The sequence below is a fragment of the Psammomys obesus genome, unplaced genomic scaffold, assembly GCF_907164565.1.
Source record: "Psammomys obesus unplaced genomic scaffold, mPsaObe1.curated_primary_1811, whole genome shotgun sequence".
NCBI classification, from domain to species: Eukaryota; Metazoa; Chordata; class Mammalia; order Rodentia; family Muridae; genus Psammomys; species Psammomys obesus.
In genome coordinates this window covers 10,370,722-10,391,021 of record NW_026596073.1, presented here as the reverse complement: position 1 = coordinate 10,391,021, position 20,300 = coordinate 10,370,722, and the positions used below count along the sequence as shown (strand labels likewise).

General features: G+C 40.5%; 1 protein-coding gene across 2 annotated transcripts in view; it reads right to left on the bottom strand.

The window, feature by feature from the left end:
* Window positions 1–18,159, bottom strand: part of Ptprr (protein tyrosine phosphatase receptor type R) — a 263,312-nt gene extending 245,153 nt beyond the window's left edge. For both annotated transcript variants that reach the window (XM_055626072.1, XM_055626074.1), the window contains exon 1: window positions 17,804–18,159. In XM_055626072.1, the coding sequence (XP_055482047.1) occupies window positions 17,804–17,861 (58 nt within the window). In that variant the 5' untranslated portion in view covers window positions 17,862–18,159. The remainder of the gene's footprint in view (window positions 1–17,803) is intronic.
* Window positions 18,160–20,300: the final 2,141 nt, after the last annotated feature.

Below are 20,300 nucleotides of genomic sequence, written 5' to 3'. Positions count from 1 at the left end.
GGCACTGGATGCTGCCTCCTCCTTCGTACTTTTCTCACCCATTGCAAGTTGAGCTACTGTGAGAAACTCTGACAGCCATCATAAGAAAAATTCAGTGGTGCTACGTGTCGGTGGCAACACTGAAATGAAGGTCTCCTCACATGTTTCTTGATTATCACTCAGCTTTAATAGATGTTTTTCATTGGATAAGTGTCTGCTACAGAGTAGAACAGAATACAATAAAAGCTGAACACTTTGAGACAATGACAATTGGAATAAGTCGTGAAGACTGAGAACCCTCAGATTTTGCTGGAAGAACAATTTATATCAGTTCAGATCGAAGGAGTCAGATGTCTCCCAGTTCTGAAGAACTGAGTTCATTGTTTGGAGGAGAGATTGACAGAGTGTGTTAAAATCTAAGATTAAGAACTGCCCTCTTAGAGTAAGTCAGAGTACAGAGAACTGCCGTACATTCAGAATGCTGTTCTCAGGCTAGAAAAACAGAAAGCCTTTCTTTTTTTCTTTTTTTTTCTTTAATTTTTGTTTTTTTCTATTATTATTATTGTTGTTGTTGTTACTAATTCACTTTGTGTCCTGGCTGTAAACCCCTCCCTCATTTCCTCCCAGTCTACCCTCCCTCCCTCTTCCTACCCTCTCTCTTCCCCCCAGTGCACTGATAGGGGAAGTGCTCCTTTCTGACGTCTGACCCTAGCCAGCAGGACTGCCTGGATCCTCTTCCCCTGTGGGCTAGCTAGGTCACCCCATCACGGAGAAGTGATCAAAGTAGAGGCAACTGAGTTGATGTCAGAGACTGTCTCTTCTCCCCTTATTAGGGAATCAACATAGAGACTGAGTTGTCTATGGGCTACATCTGAGCAGGGGGTCTAGGTCCTCTCTATGCAAGGTCTTTGGTTGACACATCAGTCCCTACAGTCACACCCTGTGTCCAGATTTTTTGGTTTTGTTGGTCTTCTTGTGGGGGGCTCCTGTCGCCTCCAGGTCCTTGTATATACCCCTTCTTCAATTAGACTCCCTGAGCTCTGTCCAAAGTTTCAGCCTTTCCTATTTCTGAAATTCCTAAAGAAACAACAGAATTTAAATTCCAAGGGTACATAGTGAGTAATGAAAATGTACAGTTAACAAAACTAAATTCTGTATACATTAATTTTTACACAAATAATTAATATAATTATTTATAAATAGTTATAGTGATTAGAAAATGTCCCCATTGGCTTTTTAAAGTATTTTCTTTAGATTAGCATATCAAGCAACCCTCTAGTTGCCTGAGAAGCTGGTCTCCAATTTTAAAACATGGTATCTATTCAAAGAATAATGCTCATGGCAGGGAAAGAGTTATTTTCAAACAGGGCTGGAGAGACAACTCAGTGGGTAAGAACACTTGCCACCAAGCTTGAAGACCCAAGTTCCATCCAGGAGACCCACATGGCGGAAGGAGAGAACCAGTTTCCATAAATTGTTCTCTGCTGTCCATGCACACACTGCGGCATGTACACACACACACACACACACACACACACACACACACACACACACACGTATGCACACATGAAATCCACAAACAATAAAGAAACAAAAAAGTCAGAAAACATAGAAATTAAAATCTTGTCATCTCAATAATAAAACAGTGATGCGAACACCCACAATAGGAAGAAAGGATGAAGAAGGCAGCCCTTAGTTGGCCCCTGGAAGAGAGCCTACTCTTCGTTGCTCACAGCTTGATATACTCGATGGACACACCACACCAGGCTAACACTTCTGTTACACCATGTCTGCTGTGATCAGTTTAAACTTTTTACATAACTATAGTCCCTCCTTGAGTCTGTTTTGGTTTTTAGTATTACCGAAGCTCCTCTGTTAACACCTGCTGCTGCCTTTAGCATATCAGAGGATTAGCATGTCAGGAGCCATTTTAAAATTCAAGTGTTCAGGCTCTGCCTTCCAATGATTTTGTTTTGCAGAACCAGTCAAATTAGAGGTCAGTTAGAAACATTCTCTCTAGCTAGCCAAAACGATGTGATGTTGTTTCCTGACAACAGGATTAGTATAGTGAAAATGGCTATCCTTACAAAAGCAGTCTACAGATTCAATGCAACTCCCATCAAAATACCAACACATTTAAAAACAAACAAACAAAACCCTGTTTTAAGGAATAGGCCAGTGTGACAGTCTGACAGATTGTGTCTCTGGCCAGTCAATTTCTGTTTAGCGTTCAATAAACCAGTGTTGATTTGAGTCTGGTGTCTGGATCGTCATTGAGCGGCTATTCCTGAACCCATAAAATATCCTATACATTCATTTCTTGAAACGAATGCCAATAAGCTAAGGCAGTGATCTTTGATGACTTTCAGAATCTAAAATTTTTGAGGGAAGGGCTATATTGTCAGGAACTATACAATTTAACTGGAAGTGAGTGATAGAAGAGGTGAGAGATAAAAACAATATTAGAGATGGAGACTAAGCTTCGGATCACAGCCCTGGAGGGAAAACTTGTGGACATCAAGAATTGGGAGGAGGAAGCTGCTGTCCCTGAGAGCTGATGTTGCAGAGTAAGGGATGGAGGGCAAGGCACAGCACAGACAATGACTGGAAGGCAGTGGCTTTATGCCCAGTATGAATTTACAACAGACTCAGCTGAACTGGGCCCAGAGGGGACCGTGGTGCCTGACTCCAGGTTATATACTTGAAAAAGTTGACTTGCCCTTTTCCTGCCATATAGACCGAAGAACTGTAGACAGGATCTTCACATAAAGCCAGAACACAGAGTTACCAAGTCGTACTCATGCTAGAGAATGACTTTCAAGATACCAAGCTTCATATGTATTATTCACTGGAATAATTTTTAAAATGACATAAGGATTCTAGAAAGACATAGGGAAGGCTATTTCATATTTACATAAAGTGACATGTAATACATATAAGTGCATTTGTACATATTTAAATGAAATTACACAACTTAACGGTGACAATTCTACCACCAATAGTCATAGACTATCTGATAATCCTAGCACCAGGCATGGGAAAACTTTCAAGCTCTTGGTCAGGGGAGCTCTAAAAGAATCTCAAAACAGTACTGGCTATTTTCATTGCTCTTGGTGGCCTCTCATAAATTGAAGGTAGCTCTCGATTGCTGGGGACACCATGTGTTTTTGACACAGGATGCAGGGGGTTTGAGCTGGGACTGCCATGACAGCTCCTCACTGAGGACTGACTTTCACAGTGCCTGAAGAGGATATGCAAGCTGCTAAGGGAGGAGAGAATTCTGTAGTCCTGCCACCTGTGGCATCTATGGACCACGTTGACCAGCTATAGAAAGATATATGTAAAGGTGCAAGAGTGGCAGTTACTTGAAGTTTGTTTCATACAAGTCTTTGACTTGCTTGGTTAGAGTTACACCGAGGTACTTTATGTCCTTTGTGGCTATTTTGAAGGGTGTTGTTTCTCTAATTTCTTTCTTGGTCCCTTTGTCTTTTGTATAAAGGAGGACTTCTGACTTTTTGGGGTTAATTTTGTATTCAGCCACTTGGCTGAAGGTTTTTTATCAGCTGTAGGAGTTCCCTGGTAGAATTTTTGGGGTCACTCATGCATACTATCATATCATCTGCAAATAGTGATACTTTGACTTCTTCCTTTCTGATTTGAATCCCTTTGATATCCTTTAATTGTTTTATTGCTCTAGAAGGGACTTCAAGAACTATGTTGAAGAGATATGGAGAGAGTGGGCAGCCTTGCCTTGTCCCTGATTTCAGTGGGATTGATTTAAGTTTTTCTCCATTTAGTTTGATGGGGACTATAGGCTTGCTGTATATTGCCTTTACTATGTTTGAGTAAGTGCCTTGTATCCCTGCTCTCTCCAATACTTTAAACATAAGTGAATGTTGAATTTTATCAAATGCTTTTTCAGCATCTAAGGAGATTATCATGTGTTTTTTTCTTTCAGTTTGTTATATAAACAATCCATATAGGTGGATTATATTGATGGATTTCCATATATTGAACCACCCCTGCATACCTGGAATGAAGTCTACTTGGTCATAGCAGATGATATCTTTGATGTGTTCTTATATTTGGTTTGCAAGCATTTTGTTCAGTATTTTTGCAACAATGTTCATATGGGAGATTGACCTGAAATTCTCTTTGTTGGATCTTTGTGAGGTTTAGGTATCAAGTTGACTGTGGCTTCATAGAATGAGTTTGGTAAGTCTTCCTTCTGTTTCTATTTTGTGGAATAGTTTGGAGAGTATTGGTGTTAGCTCTTCTTTGAAGGTGTGGTAAAATTTTGCATTGAAACCATCTGGCCTTGGGTTTTTTTTTTTTTTTTTTTTTTGGATGGGAGGCTTCTTTTTGATTAGGGGCTATAAGACTATTTAATTGATTTACCTGGTCTTGATTCATCTTTGGCAAGTGAAATGGATCAAGAAAATTGTCCATTTCATTTGTATTTTCAAATCTTGTGGCATACAGTCTTTTGAAGTAAGACCTTATTAATGATTGTTTGGAAATGCTCAACATCCTTAACTATCAGGGAAATGCAAATCAAAATGACATTTTACCTTACACCCATCAGAATGGCTAAGATCAAAACCTCAAGTGACAACACTTGCTGGAGAGGATGTGGAGAACCCTCCTCCATTGCTGGTGGAAATGTAACGTTGTACAATCACTTTGGAAATCAGTCTGATGTTTTCTCAATTAGGAATAGTGCTATCTCAAGATCCAGCTATACCACTCCTGGGAATATATCCAAAATATGCTAAAGTATACAACAAGGACATTTTCTCAACCATGTTCACAGCAGCTTTATATGTAATAGCCAGAATTTGAAAACAACCAAGATGTCCCTCAGTTGAAGAATGGATACAGAAATTGTGGTACATTTACACAATGGAATACTACTCAACAATAAAAAAACAAGGAAATCATGAAATTTGTAGGCAAATAGTGGGCTCTAGAAAAGATCATCCTGAGTGAGCTATCCCAGAAGCAGAAAAACAGACATGGTATATACTCACTTATAAGTGAATATTAGACATATAATATAGGATAAACATACTAAAATCTATACGCCCGAAGAAGCTAAGCAAGAAGGAGGACCCTGGGTAAGATGATCAATCCTCATTCAGAAAGACAAAGGGGAGAGACATCAGAAGAGGGGAAAAAAAAAACAGGAAACAGGACAGGAGCCTATCACAGAGGGCCTCTGAAAGACTCTACCCAGCAGGATTTCAAAGCAAATGCTGAGACTCATAGACAAAGTTTGAGCAGAGTTCAAGGAATCTTATGAAAGAAGGAGGAGATGGAAGAGTGGACAGGAGCTCCACAAGGAGAGCAACAGAACCAAAAAATCTGGGCCCAGAGTTTTTTTTCTTTCCTGAAACTAATACTCCAAACAAGAACCATGCATGGAGCTAACCTAGAACCCCTGCACAGATGTAGCCCATGGTAGCTCAGTATCCAAAAGGGTTCCCTAGTAATGGGAACAGAGACTGTTTCTGACATAAACTCAGTGGCTGGCTCTTTGATCACTTTCCCCCTGAGCGGGGAGCAGCTTTATCAGGACACAGAGGAAGACAATGCAGCCTGATGAAACCTCATAGGCTAGGGTCAGATGGAAAGGGAGGAGGATGTCCCCTATCAGTGGACTGGGAGAGGAACATAGGAGAAAAAGAGGGACAAAGTGTGTGATTGGGAGAAGATGAAGGAGGGAGCTACAGCTGGTATACAAACTGAATAAACTGTAATTAATAAAAAAATAAATTAATTAAAAAAAAAGAGTGGCAGTTACATTGTGGTAATAACCAGCAGCTTTCTAATTGGCATTAAGTCCCCTCAGCCTGAGGTATATCGTGCCTGGAACTATAAATTCAGCCAGTGATTGTGGCTGGGAAGGTCATAGATCCCAGAGGAGAACCTACTACTGCTACTTTCCTAAACAATGATTTTTACCTGCATTCTAAATACTTGTCCTTATACAGATTAGTGCAGCTCCACCTCCCCCTCCAAAGATTATTTTGCAGAAGGAGACCATTACAGAAAGCCACCAGTTAAAATGCGAAGAACAACTGATATCACGGGGTGCGTGCCTGTGTACCTGTGTTTGGGTATGTGTGCCTGTATATGCACAGGTAGAGGCCAGCGGTTCTTTTTAGCTATCTTCTTCTATGTCTCTCTACCTTCTTTTTTGATACAGGCCTCTCACTGAACACTGGCTAGACTGGCTGGCCAGCAAGGCCAAGGGACCCTCTTATTCTGCTTCTTAATCTGGAGTTACAGGTGTATACACCATGGCTGACTGCCTGTGTGAGTGCTAGTCTTCAGTCTCATGTCTTCATGCTATGCATTTTACCCACAAGGCCTTCACCTCAGCCCCTCGAACCCTCATTTAGTCAACTCTTCCCCTCAGATTGAATCAATTTTACATCTTAAACATATTCTGCCTCATACATATTCCTTTGGTAAGGAAGCACAGCATTACAGCAGGGGTATTTGGCCTGTTGGATGATGTGAATCTGTTTAGTCAGGTCTCTTCTGTCACCTTTGGGATTGGGGATTGAACACAGGTTCTAGGGCCTGTGATGAAGTGCCTCTTCCCACTGGTCCATCTCTCTGGTCTGTGAGTTTTTTTAAATTCAGGTGGCATTTGGAGTGGGCAGTGGAGATGACTGTACTCCATGCCCTGTCTCTTGCCTGAGCCCCGAGGCTGATGTGTGCTTAGTCGTAGGCTGATGCGTGCTTAGTTGTAAAAGGTTTGCCCACCAGTTTATTGCTTCTGGTGGTGACAGGATGTTTTTCTCTTATGAACTTTGAATTTTTAAAGTTTGTTGTTTTCATTTTATTTTAATCATATTTTTTCTTTTATTAAAAATAGATTATTTTCTTGTACAATATCTCATTATGAACTTCAGTATTAAAAAAATCACACAGCCCTTTGGAATATAATTTGCACACTTTATAGAATTCACTCAACTAATGTTTACAATGTAATGGTTTCTAATTTGCTCACTGAGGTTTATGGCCATGGCTACAGTAAATTTCAGAGCACTTCATTTCCATCCCTCAGAAGGAAACATAATACTCTTTAGTGGTCAGATCCATTTCTTTTCCACTTTGACTCCTGCCCTCCACAGCATAGCTGCAGGCACTCACTTATCTAGTTTTTGTTCTTATATATTTGCCCATGTTGAGCTTTAAAAAAAATCCTTCAATTTAACTGCTGACCACCATTTTTCTCTATTTTCACGAGGTCACCTTTTTCAGATCCCACGTGTGAATGAGATCACAGTGTATTTAAGTTCTGAAGTCGGCATTTAGTTTCTTCAACAGCGATTTGTTCAGTAAGATCATGTTCACATTTGTAAGACAAAGTTCTGCTGTAACTATTTGTGTACACAGGCCAATTTGAATTTCAGAACAGGCACTTTTCATTAAAAAAAATTGTGAGAAACCTTTGGAAAAATAGTCAAACAATAAACATGTCTATTTTATGATGGTAGAGAGCTATACCATCTTCTACCTACCAGTTATTGATTACATTCATCGTGCTAAGATTCATGCTATAAGGTTTTATGAATTATATTTTTCTTAAATCATCAAGCTATTGCAAGGACATTAGTACCATGCCAAACCCATTTTACAGATTAGAAAAAGGAGGCACAGAGAAAGTAAACAGTAAATGACAGGGAACGGGATTCAGACATAGGCAGTCGGGTTTTAGAGTCTAGGGTTTTTGTTGTGTTTGCCTTTCTTTGTGACAAAAGAGGCTTATAGGATAATCCCATTGCTTTTGAAATACAAATTGTGTCAAAATATACTTTAGCTTTTAAATTACTTTATTAAAGTGTATAAGAGACAGTTCAACCCATCACAAGGATACCTTTTGTCCCTTTCTATTATAGGAAAAAGTGTATTTTTTTTATGAAGTTCAGTGTTTATCTTTTCACCTTCACATTATATTTTGCTATAATGTTTTCAACATATGATCAGATTTGGAACTTGCAAGCAATATGATAAAATCTGCCATTCAAACGTTCTATCAGCGTGTAGCAAGTCAGATAATCAGGATACTATCAGGCATTCCCAGTTCAAGGAAGCAAAATGCTTAGCAGTAAGCAGCAGGCAAACTCCTCACTTATAGGTGATTCTCAGAGTTACCCTGGCTTGCCAAGAGCGGTGCCCAGTTGGCTTAGGCTTCCAAGAACCTGTTTGCGCTGTGCCACAGATCTTATCAATCGTCAGGGCATGTTCACCAGCTTCAAAACAACCACCTGACCACGTCTTTGGATTTTCATGAGGAAGGAAAGTTCTCTGGAAAGATTTCTTTAACCGACATGAGTTTTCTGATGGAGAACAGTCCAAGTGAGTCAGACTGGATCTGTAGAGTATCCAGTTACCTGAGATCAAAATTTTCACCGAGAAGAGACCTGAAAGATCAGGTATTGGTAGGTAGACTGAATGTTTGGAGAATGATGGGGACTTGAGACTATTTTTGCCCATTCCCAAAAATGTTCTTGCTGTTCCCAACCCTACCCATCCCATTCCTTTATGTCCAAAGAGCCCTGTCTTCTCCAGTGTCTACAGAAACCCAGACACTTCTCCACATGGACTCTGACAATAGTGGTCTGGAAGCTCTATGAGCTACAGGCATAAGCAGAAGAGAATCAGTTGGTGAACAGAAAAGGACTGGCACACAGCGGACAAGAGAGGGGAGGCCCTTAAAGCCTCAAATGGCAGAACTTCTCACACTGTGTGTCTAAGAAAGACTTAAGGAGAGAACTTCTAAAAATGTCTGGCTTATCTGCCAAGCACAACAAACAATGCAGCAGGAACTAGCTGTTTCAGAATTGTGCTGTTAATATACATTTCCCACTCACCATCAGACAAACAAACCGAAAGTAAATTGGTGTCTTACATCCAGGTATGTGGGACTTCTGTAAAGACATCGTGCTGGAGACAACATTTAGATGAGAGACATAGGGAAATGTTGGAAGAAGGATTTGGGGACCATGAAATGTTTTAAACTTGGTGCTTCACAGTTCACAACAAATCTACATCTCTCTCCAGGTTTATGCATGTAATGAATGAAACAGACACCAGCTGAAATACAAAATCTACACCAGTGTGGTCATGCTCCACAAAGATAGGCTCAAGTGCAGGCAGGAAGGAGAGATTGCTCCATGATGTGAGTTAACTATCATGTGTCCTCTCCCATCCTTAATCAAATAATGCACATAAGCTACATGGCTCTTATTAAAATAGTACAGGTTTTTATACATTAGCCCATTTAATTCTTAAATACTGCCCTGCTATAAGTCATCAATTTTCTCTTTCTTTCTTTATGCTATGTAATTTTCTTCCAGGGAGAACCAGGAAAAGAAAAAGAAAAAAAACCTGTCTGAAATTAAAAAAACGCAGTGTAAATTGCCTTTCATATTAATAGGCCAATGATGTTTCAACCCAGTTAACGCTGGTTTCGTATTTGACACACCCATAATGTGCATTTTTACCAGAGGGGTAAATGTCACCCAGTGATGGGAGCTGACCACCTTAGGCGCAGGGCATCATGCTCTGCCACATAGTGAAATAGCCCCTGGGTCTTGTTCTTTCTGTATATATTGGTCTTAGGACAGAGAGTCATTCTCGGTTGCTTTTCCTGTGTGTGTTAGCACTCCCTAGTCTTTTAAGAGTGTCTTAAACCTTTTTCGCTTATTTAAGTTAGAGAATGGACATCGCTTTAGAGTTGAAAGAAGAACAAAATAACCCATATCCAGTTGAGCTGGGCATTTGCTTCAGTGAGACTAGACATATTGATCTAGGGTTGTTTAGCGTAAATGATTAGTTCTGCTTTGCTGCTGGCCCATGCAGCTGTGTGTTTAATGAATATCACTATCTTAATGTATTGAAATCAAATGCGGTTTGATTATGAAGAAAGTCTAAATAGTCATTATGAATAAAAATTATTTAGATGGAAAATGCTAATGCTCATAAATAAATTAGCTAATTGTCTTTCTGTGGCAAATATCCTTACTATAATAGGCACTTGCAGAAATGTTATATGACACATAAATATCAGAAATTTTGATTCTAAAATAACAGTTTATTATTACATTCTAATCTTTTCAACATTTGTAAGCACGTGGATCTTTTAAAATTCCCCTTTGAAGGGAACTGGGGCCTTCTCTCTCTTCTGAATTTGTCTTCACAAAATAGCTTTCAGTAAATAAAAAAAAAAAATGTTTAACCCAAACTATATTATCTATATTACAATGGATATTAATGGTGGTATGAATGGAATTTTGATGTGTGATCTTTCCATTTTAATATAATTAATTAATATAATTAAAATTAATATAATGACTAATTTAACATAATTAATTATCTTTTAATATAGTTCACAAAACCATACCCACTCTTTTGAATTTGTCTTCACAAGATAGCTTTCAATAGATGTAACAAAAGCTTACACCAAACTATATTATCCATGTTACAATTAATATTTAGTATAATGTGACCGGAATTTTGATGTGTGATCTTGTAAACCTTTAAAAGTGACTTTTTAATAATTCACAAAATAATCTCTACTCTGTGTATATGTGTGATTGAACAAACTTTATAAAGCTGCTTATAAATAAAATGAGAGGAGAAAAAATTATGCAACCAACCAACTGTTCAGACATTTCATGTCCATAGTCTTGTTTGGGGCAGGAAAAGAGGTTTGGATTTTTTTTACTTTTCATCTTGATTTTGAATGTGGACAATATCTATTCTTCCTCTTACAAGATGGAGATTAGTCAGTTGATAATCTGAACTAGCAGTAACAAGTATATTTGTTAGTGTCCAATTATTGTCCCATGTTTGTTATCTGATGCCTTAATTTTTTAAAACAAAATTATCTTGGTTACTGTTATGCTGAGACTTATGGGCAACCTTTGGGCAGAGTGCAAGGAATCTTAGGAAAGAAGTGAGAAACAGTAAGATCTGGAGAGGACAGGAACTCCACAAGGAGAGCAACAGAACCAAAAAATCTGAGCACAGGGATCTTTCCTGAGACTGATACTCCAACCAAGGACTATGCATGGAGATAACCTAAGACCCCTGCACAGATGTAGCCCATGGCAGTTCATTATCCAAGTGGGTTCCATTGTAATAGGAACAGGGACTGTCTCTGGCATGAACTTATTGGCCTGCTCTTTAATTACCTCCCCCTCAGGGGGAAGCAGCCTTACCAGGCCACAGAAGAAGACAAGGCAGCCACTCCTGATGAGACCTAATTGACTAGGATCAGAAGAAAGAAAAAGAAGACCTCCCCTATCAGTGGGCTTGCATGCAGAGGGTGGAGGAAGGGAGGGATTGGGACAGGAGGAGGGAAGGAACCACAGGGAGGATACAAAGTGAATAAAGTGTAATTAATAAAGAAAAAAAAAGAAAGTATGAAAATAAACATATGAAGCTATACAATGAAAAAAAATTAGAGAAGGATGTCTAATAATCTAAGAGAAGGTCATCACCCCATGACTGTAAATCATACCATGCATTTGGAAAACAAACACAATCTATTTGTAAATCAGGCCTCTTATGTATCCACTTCTTTGTTGCAAATAAATATAAACTCAGTTGCAGGAATAGTAAATACTTCTATAAGGTTCATTAAACTCTAATATAATCTATTAATATTGATTTACCATTATAGCACCACATATATTCTAAATATATTTATTTATTCATTGAAAATGTATTGATAGAATAGTGAACAAGTTATAGGAAGTAGGTATGCAAAGTAACAATTATAATTCTAGTTTTCTTTAGTAGCATCAAAACACTGGTTTACTGCCTTAGAGAAAGGCACCTGTCTATGAGGAAAACATAGGCAAGTTGCTTGAATAAGATAAGATATCAAGGAAGAATTCAAAGCAGTCAATATCTCCTCAAAAATTGAAGTTACAGTAAGAGTTATCCAGAAAACAAAATAAAACACATAGATAAGAAAAAAAAGAAATAACACATGAAAAAGGAGGCAAAACATGACAATAATAGAATTTGGGCATTAGTCTACTATTCCACAATAATGTGGAATGGAGAAAATGACAGAAAATAAGAGTAGAGTTAGGAAAAAAAAATCTCATCATGCCTGTGCATTTGGGCTATTGCAAGTAAAGGAAAAAGTAACAGCACTGTTAGATAATTTTATAAAGAGACTCAAGTACGTTTTTAGAACTTAGGACATTGTTATGAAGAACAGCATGTATAGATAGAATAGTGAACAATAAGTTATAGGAAGTAGGTATACAGAGTAACAGTTATAATTCTAGTAGGATCAAAACACTGGTTTATTTCATTAGAGGAAAGAAACTGCCTATGGGGGAGGGGGGGACGTGGCAGTGGCATGAACATGGGAGAAGACCTGGTTTCAGTGACAGAGAATCTTTGGAATAAAAGCAGCATAGGAAAGGTGTTGTGATATGCACATAAAATGTCTCCACAGGCTCTGTGTTTGAATGCTTGGCCTCCAGCTGGTGTGATCATGAGATTCTTAGGAAGCAGAGCCTTGCTGGAGGAAGAAGTTTATTGGGGCAGGCCTTGATGAGGTTTTATAGTGTGTCTCCACTTCTTGTTCACTGTCTGCTTCTTGAGTGGGAATACAACGTGATGAGCCTTTCTTCTGCTCCTACTTGTAATGCCTTCCCAGACAGCACAGACGGTGTCTCCAAAAACTGTGAACTACAATACCTATGTATTCTTCAAGTCGCTTCTTGTCCTGTATTTTGCCACAGTAATGACCAAATTAACAAAAAGGGTCAAGGATGAGTCATGGCTTCTTGGCATTATTCTCTGTGGCACGGAAGATTAAAAATAAGAGTAATTATAAGTTCATATGGGGAGTATAAACAGTTAGATATTATATTCTAGTGGAGTATCTGATGAGTTTAGGTAATGACAAAAACAGTTGTAGTGTTCAGGAGAGAGATTTCTGAGCTAGAAATGTGGATTGGAGGATCTCTGTTACATACAAACATGAATATAATTATCCAATAAAATTAAGTAGAAAATAACAGAAAGAATTTCTTGAGAATAGCAACCATAAAATAATACTCAGAAGTTAGAAACATTTATGCTAATCACTTCCTTGTTGTGTAGCAGTTTCCTCAGAGATCAAGACATTCCATCTTGCAAAGAAGATCTTTAAACCAGAAAGGAAACAACTCAAAATAGCTTCAGGAAGCTTCTGAAACTGACAAGATTAACCTGGCCCTTCCCACCCAAGAGTAAACGTTACAGGCTGGTAAGAGTCACTCTCAAGAGAAAACCAAGCTACAAAACAGACTCTGATACTAGACCAGCTGCCCAGAAGAAGCAGAAACCAGTGAGGCTGCCTGGAAGAGGTTTTAACAAACTAAGTCACTTGGAAACAAAACTCTCCAGCCTACTGTAGTTCAGGGTGCAGTGTTCCAGGTTCCCAGCTTCTGTGAGCTGTCATCCGTGCCGGGGTGGTCTTTTGGCAATGCAACTGTCTTTGAGTTATTTCTTCTCCTGTAACTAATCCATCACCCATATTCCGGCAATAAGGCCCCCAAAACTCATTGGTTCACCAAACTGGTCTTTGATAATAATTTGTTTCTGGCCTTTCATGGGCTTCCTATCTGAAGTAAGCAGAGGTGTGTGTCATGAAGCATCTCATCACATAACACTTTAGGTACCAAATTGGACATGATTTCTGATAGAAACAGCCAAAACAAGATAGATTAAAAAAAAAAAAACACTCAAAGGGCTTTTACTTCCATGTACAGAAAGGGAACATAACAAACAAAATAAGAAAAGCATATTTATGTTAAATGGTACGAGCTTGGGGAAGAAGGTTGAAGAGCAGACACAATCAGTTTGAGAGAGAGGAGTATGAAGGAAGCTAACAAGAGAAATTTCCACTAAAAAGGTAACACTGTAGTAAAGACCAAGATCTAAAGTCACAGATAGTTTAAGCCATGAAGTAGCTTCCCTTGGCAAAGAAAAAAAATATGCAAGATATGTTCATTACTGGTATTTTCTATGAGCAGAGAGACCAATATGACCAGAGATGAATGTAAAGAGGACAGCAGTGAGAGGTATAAATGAAAGACAGTAGAGGAGGAAAACACAGCAGATCTTGGGTGTTGTAAAGGATGTGTTGGGTTTGAGTCATCTTTGACTTTGAAGTACCAAGGGATACTATATAATCTGAAAACACCTTAAATTATTTCCCTGGTAGTCTGTTCTTTTTCTTGAGCATTTGATTTCTGCAAATAACTTCCCAGGTTCCATGACAGGAACTCTGTCCTTCTGGCAGACTAGATACGTTTGCTAAGTAATTCTCGGGGAGTAAAGGGACACCTTTGAGACATGCCCTGAAGAAGTGTGTGTCGTTCAGGAAGTACAGCATTAAGGGCAAGATGGCAATCTGAATATGAAGTCACCTTTTCCAGGGCTGAGGATAGTGTCATGGATTGAAGTCAGTCTCTTATTCACAACATTCAGTTGCAAAAAAGGATATTTACAAGAAATTTACTCCTTGGCATTGAAAACACTACCACATTAACATAATCTCCTCATTGAGAGACTGTGACTCATTGGGCAAAGAATGAGACTGAGGACTGAAGTAAGTAAGCTATCTGTGGGTCTCCCACACCCTTATTCTTTAAGCGATCTTCTCATGGACGTGGCTTTTGGTTGGCCCTCAGTTGTAGATGATGTGGGCCTTTTAAACTGGAATTTATTTGTTACATTGGGTCCCAGAAGAAGAATAATGGAAGTTAAGGAAAAAGGATTTGTCACTACTAACTTGATGGTGTCCCATTCTATTACAGTCAGTCTTGCCTAAGTTTCCAGCAACTACTTTATGATGACAGAAATGATGGCATCTTAGAATTCTCCATAAATGGGAGAAACTGGCTGATAGGGTAGGATGTAAGTGTTCTTCTCCATCCTGGGCACTTGAATTTTATGCAGTATATAGTAACAGGTCTGGGATTTCTCCCAGACTATGTTGCCAGTTGACACTGCTGCATCTTGTTGTTCTCTCCTGTAAGATGAGCAACTGAATGGACAATAAGTAGCAGTTATTTCTTAAGATCTGTAGCTGTCACACGGCATTCAACTTCTCTATCAAGCTATGAACTTGGCAGCACCTTTGGCGTATTTAGCCAGGAATGACAATTGCATTGTACTGTAGCCCCTTCCCACAGACATTACAAGTAGATCATGGTTCTTCCTTCTATTGAGACCGTCAGGACTCAGGGCCACCATGCCATAGGCAACCATACCAAGTAACTGGAGATGGTACTCATGTTGGGAGTAATTTGCAGCCTTATCATTAGAGACATGGCTATGCCCCAAGCAACGATTCCCAGTACAGCTGGGAATCACTAACATCCCGTGCCATTATTTAATTTATCCCATTTTCTGGAGCGTTCTAAGATACTGTCATTTGTGCCACCAGAAAGAAGTTGCTGACAACATGGGTGTAACTGATATGGATCAGTGAGTGTGCCAGCCAGGAGGCTAAAATGTACAGATGTCACTGACATTTAAAAAAATAAAGTCAGCCTATGCCATGGTAGCATGGTCTCTTTACAGGAGATAAACTCAGACATCCAACAAGTAAAAGGTTTACAGTCTCTTTAATCTTTGTACTCTTAGCCACTTTTTTCTTATTACCTAAACCTGTATAAGACTAGGTCAAGAAATCTGTGTTTATCCGAGTCCTGATGAAAAGCCCAAACAGTATTATTAGATAACTGTGATGCATTTTAATCTGACGACAGCTTGTGACCCACAAATTGTTGTTTAAAATTAAAATGAATCCAAAATGAAACTGGCAAGACAACTACAATATCAGACTTGTGCTCTGTTTTGACAAAACACAGTTCTAAAGCAATGCATTAAATGCAAATACAATTAATGCATATGTAGCTTACTGCAATTGGGATCACCTGTTGCCTTATGAAACTAAAATCTTATTTTTTATTTTTTTTTTAATTAAGAAGCTGAAGTATAGAGGGTTGGCTTTGACTTGGTAACATACCCTTTGGCAAAACTTCGGGCATCATCTAGAGATGCAGACTACTAGATTTCACCCCTGATGAAAAAAAAGGCCTGTATTTTCCTCATTTTTAGGGTTCATCTATAATAAATTAGAAATGTTTTCTACATGTGTAATATGAGTCTATTTATAACTTTAAGCTTATAACTACCTAATATGCATTAATTATCTTCAACATTTGTTTAAATATAATTTTCAAAAATAACTATAGGATGGGTTTTAAAATTAGATAATTAACTTGGTAGCAATGAAAACTTTTTTTTGGTAATGGTTATTTCTGTCAGTTGTTCCATTAAATAGTATTGGATATAAAACAATAGCAGTGTTTATATTTTCATTCTCTATTTTAACATTAAATAATTGTTTGTGGCAATGAAATGATTCATTACAGTTCTTAGCAAATAATTTAATAACTAAGCTATGGCTTTTTCTCCCACTAGCTTTCAAGATGCAAGAAATCCATTGAAAACCTCACAATGTAATAGTGTAATTATAATAATTAACATGAATACTTAATTACAGCTTTATTGTTCCTATACATTGTTGGTTTCCAAATCCATAATGCATTTAAATAGCAATAGCTAGGTCAAAAAAAAAGTACTATATTTCACTCCCATTATTGCATACATGGAAAAAAAAATCACTTGCTCTTTCAAAGAACTATCACATGGATTACAATTTCTTATTTATTTATTTGTGTGTGTGTGTGTGTGTGTGTGTGTGTGCTTATGGACACAGTGACACGATATACTCCCACTCAGCGTACTTAGAGAAAAGGATGCGTGTGAGCAAAACTCAAAGAAAAGGTATTTGCTTGTTATGGGGCTACTGCATGGACAACTGCGGCCACAGCAGGGCTCCTAAAACCTCTCTGCCATGTTTTATTTTGGTTCACGTGTGTGAAAACCGTATGGGTGCAGTCCAGCAAGCCTGTCCGCCGTATCAGAGGAGCCAGGCGACACTGCATATAAAATGCCGAGGCACTTTACCAGGTTTGCATCCCTAGGCTAGATACTTATTCTCGTATCGAATTTATTTTTATGCGGTTGCACTTTCGCTGTCTCTCATCAAACCTCTCCGGGGGGGGGGGGGGGGGGGAGACGGTGATAACCCCTAGGTTTTTAAGTGTGTGTGGGTTTTCCTGTACCCACTGCGGATACTGACCGTGGTGCTGAAATAGAGAAGAGGCTCCCTTTCGAAACCTTTCTTTACTCTTACTGGTTCAGAAAATTCGAGTGAAGAGAGCAGGGACCAAAGCAGCCTGGAGCAGCATTGTTAATAAACCATGCCTTTGGCTCTTAGGGGCGGGGATGTGGTCCATGAGGTTACAGACAGGACATCCCTGAGAGCGCTCGCTCGCGAAACCAGGAGACCTTCTGGATGTAGCCGCTGCGGTAGAAAGGGCTCCAGCCAGCAGGCTATCTCCGCTCTCTTCTTGTAGAATGTGCAACCAAGTGCATAGCCTAGGAGCGCGAGCAGGGAAGCGCGATGGAGGAGAAAGCAAACCTATATTCGTGATTTAAAATGTTCGCTCCCAGTCGTGCAAGATAAAGAAAAAGCAAGAGCTGATTTTAGTGTTACGTTCTCGGCCCCAGCCTTCCAACAGGTGCACTCTCTCACCCCTCGGAAGCTATCCCCAAACCTTCTTCTGCCAGGCAAGCTTTTCCTGGGGTCCTTAAGCTCACGCGGCGGCTTCCCATCTCATCCCCGGCTTCAGCTCTGAACCCCGCCAGCCCTTACCTGCAGCGTGAAGATTAAGAAGCAGGCACAGCGCAGGGAAGCCGACTGCCCTCCTCATAGCGTGGGCATCGAGGGGCGGAGGGCAAACTCCGCCGAGACTCCACTCCAGGCAAAAGTGCTATTTGAGAGAACCGCTGCAGAGAGTCCTCTGATCCTGGGCGGTCGATGACAAGGGTCCTCGCTGGGGTTCGCAGAGCGGTCTGTGGCGCCGCCGACAGAAACTGGTTTCGCCTCCCTAAGGGGTAGGGAGGTGGAGAGTAGGATGCTGAGGGTCGGGGGGACTTGAGGCCGGCGGGGGCAAGGCGCCCAGAGGAGGCGAGAGCTTGGCCTTCTGGAAGCCCGCAGCCGGCAGCGACGGCGGGGTGGACTCGAGTGCCAGCCTCCGAGCCAAGCAGCGCCTCTGCTGTCAGTGCAGCTAGCAGCAGCCAGACATGCCGAGGCACTGAGCATGCCCAGCGCCGTCCCTGGCTCGGGAGTTTCAAATAGAGATTCCACCTCTCCGGGTCTTCCATGGGGCTGCCAGGGGAGCAAGCTCCGCGGGTGGGTGGAGGTGGGGACTCCAGGCAAGCTTTAGGGACCCCGGTTCCTCCTAAATCTGGGCAGTGGGGAGGAGTGGAGTAGAAGAGAGGGAAGAGGCAGGGACACGACTACAGAAAACCAAGAGGGGAGGAGGGAGTCATCCATCTGGGTCCTTCCTCAGATCTTGATTTACCATGGACTCAAGTCACTGTTGGGACTAAGTGATTGCAGGCTGACCAGCTTCCCAGTGTGTCCCGACCCTACTGAAGCATAGGCTAGCAGTGAGTTCTGGCCTGCTTGAGCAACTGTTCCCATTTAGTCTGCTGTGTAGAGGTTAGTAACTGGGTATTCTGAGAGCGCCCCCTTCTTGCCAACTAGCTTACCCCAATTCAAGCCCCAAGTCTATGGCTGTAGTGGCTGAAAACAGGAAGATGGGAATTACAGGGTAGGGAAGTATGCCCATGTAATTTGAAGGGAAGGAGTGTGGTCTTTGATGTTTTATGAAAACATTTACACCTAAGGTTCTATCATTTAATTAAAAAAAAAAAACCTAATGTATATGCGTGTCTGTTCACTGCGCCTGTGCCTCATGCCCTTGAGGGTCAAAAGAGGTTGTTAGAAGCTTGGAACTGGAGTTATGGACGGTTGTGAGCTGCCATGTGGACACGAGGAATAAGACCCAAGTCCTGTGGAGAAATAAGCAGCGCTCTTAACATCTGAGTCACTTCAGCCGTTGCCTCTTAAGTGGACTTCTCTGTGCCAGCTGTATCTTGAACCAGGCTACCACAGTGTACAGAATACATGTGCTTTTAATCCCTTTATCTAGGTCAATAGGATGGAGATCCTTATCAACCTGGTGGCCAATTACTCTAAGCCCAAACGCCCCTCAACCAGGCTCCCTTCAGGAAAGTTCGCTGTTCTACTTCCGTCTGTGGTTTCTGTTGCTGCCTCTTAGCTAAAGAGCCTCACTCACTCGGACCAGCACTGCAGCAGAGCATACATAGGTCTAAACTTGCTCCTACTTTTCCAGGAAGCTCTGGGCTTACCTGAGATTACACTGAGCTAACCTGAGAATATGATTTCCCAGTTTATTGAGCTATCCCCCCCCCCAGACAGTTCATTTATCCGCGACACAAATTTCACCAGCTGCAGGCTCCTTGAGAACCTCTGAATTTTGCATTAACTTAAATTGAATAAAGTTGTGCTAGCCAAATAAGAGGTAGTGATAAGTGCCCGTTGAATTGAGCTGTGTATCTCATTCAGTGCTTTCTTCCTTCATCCCCTGAGGACTGAGACAGCTAATGTGAAGCAAGATCACCAACAGAACCTAAATTAGGCTAGGCCTCAAAAGATCTGAGTGGTTAGGCAGTACCATCTATTACTTTTATAATTTATTTTATCCCTGGCTCTGGGAGACAAGACCAGGAATTGCACTCCAACAGGTAGAGCGAGAGCAAGATGACATGTATTTTTAATACCTTACCAGGATTTGTCTCCTAAAAATAGAGGCACAGGAAGCATTGCTCTTGCAGCTCCTCCAGCTGCTCCTGTGGGTGTGGTGGGCTCCACTTCCAAGGACTAGAGTTTCACTCAAACTGTCTTAAGCGGCAACTCCCCCCCCCTTTTCTAAGTTTCCTCTTACCGTATCACTTCCTGACATACAGACTCCCTTACATTTCTATAGTTTATCTTCTCTCCCCCGTAATCCTATGGCCCCAGGATATAATCTCTAGAATGACAGGGCTTTTGACATGCTTCTCAGAACACCTACACTCAAAAACAACGAAGTTCATCTGGATGCAAAACTCCAAAACTGGTAGGTAGCCTGGCTGGAATTCTTAGCTGAGCTCATCTCCCAGATACTCTATACACTTGTGCTTAGAGATAAGAGGAGTAAAATCCGTGTCAGCTCTGACTCCTGGTATCAGAGCTGTTGCACGGATGGAGTCAGATGGGAAATAGCTTCCGTGTATTTACA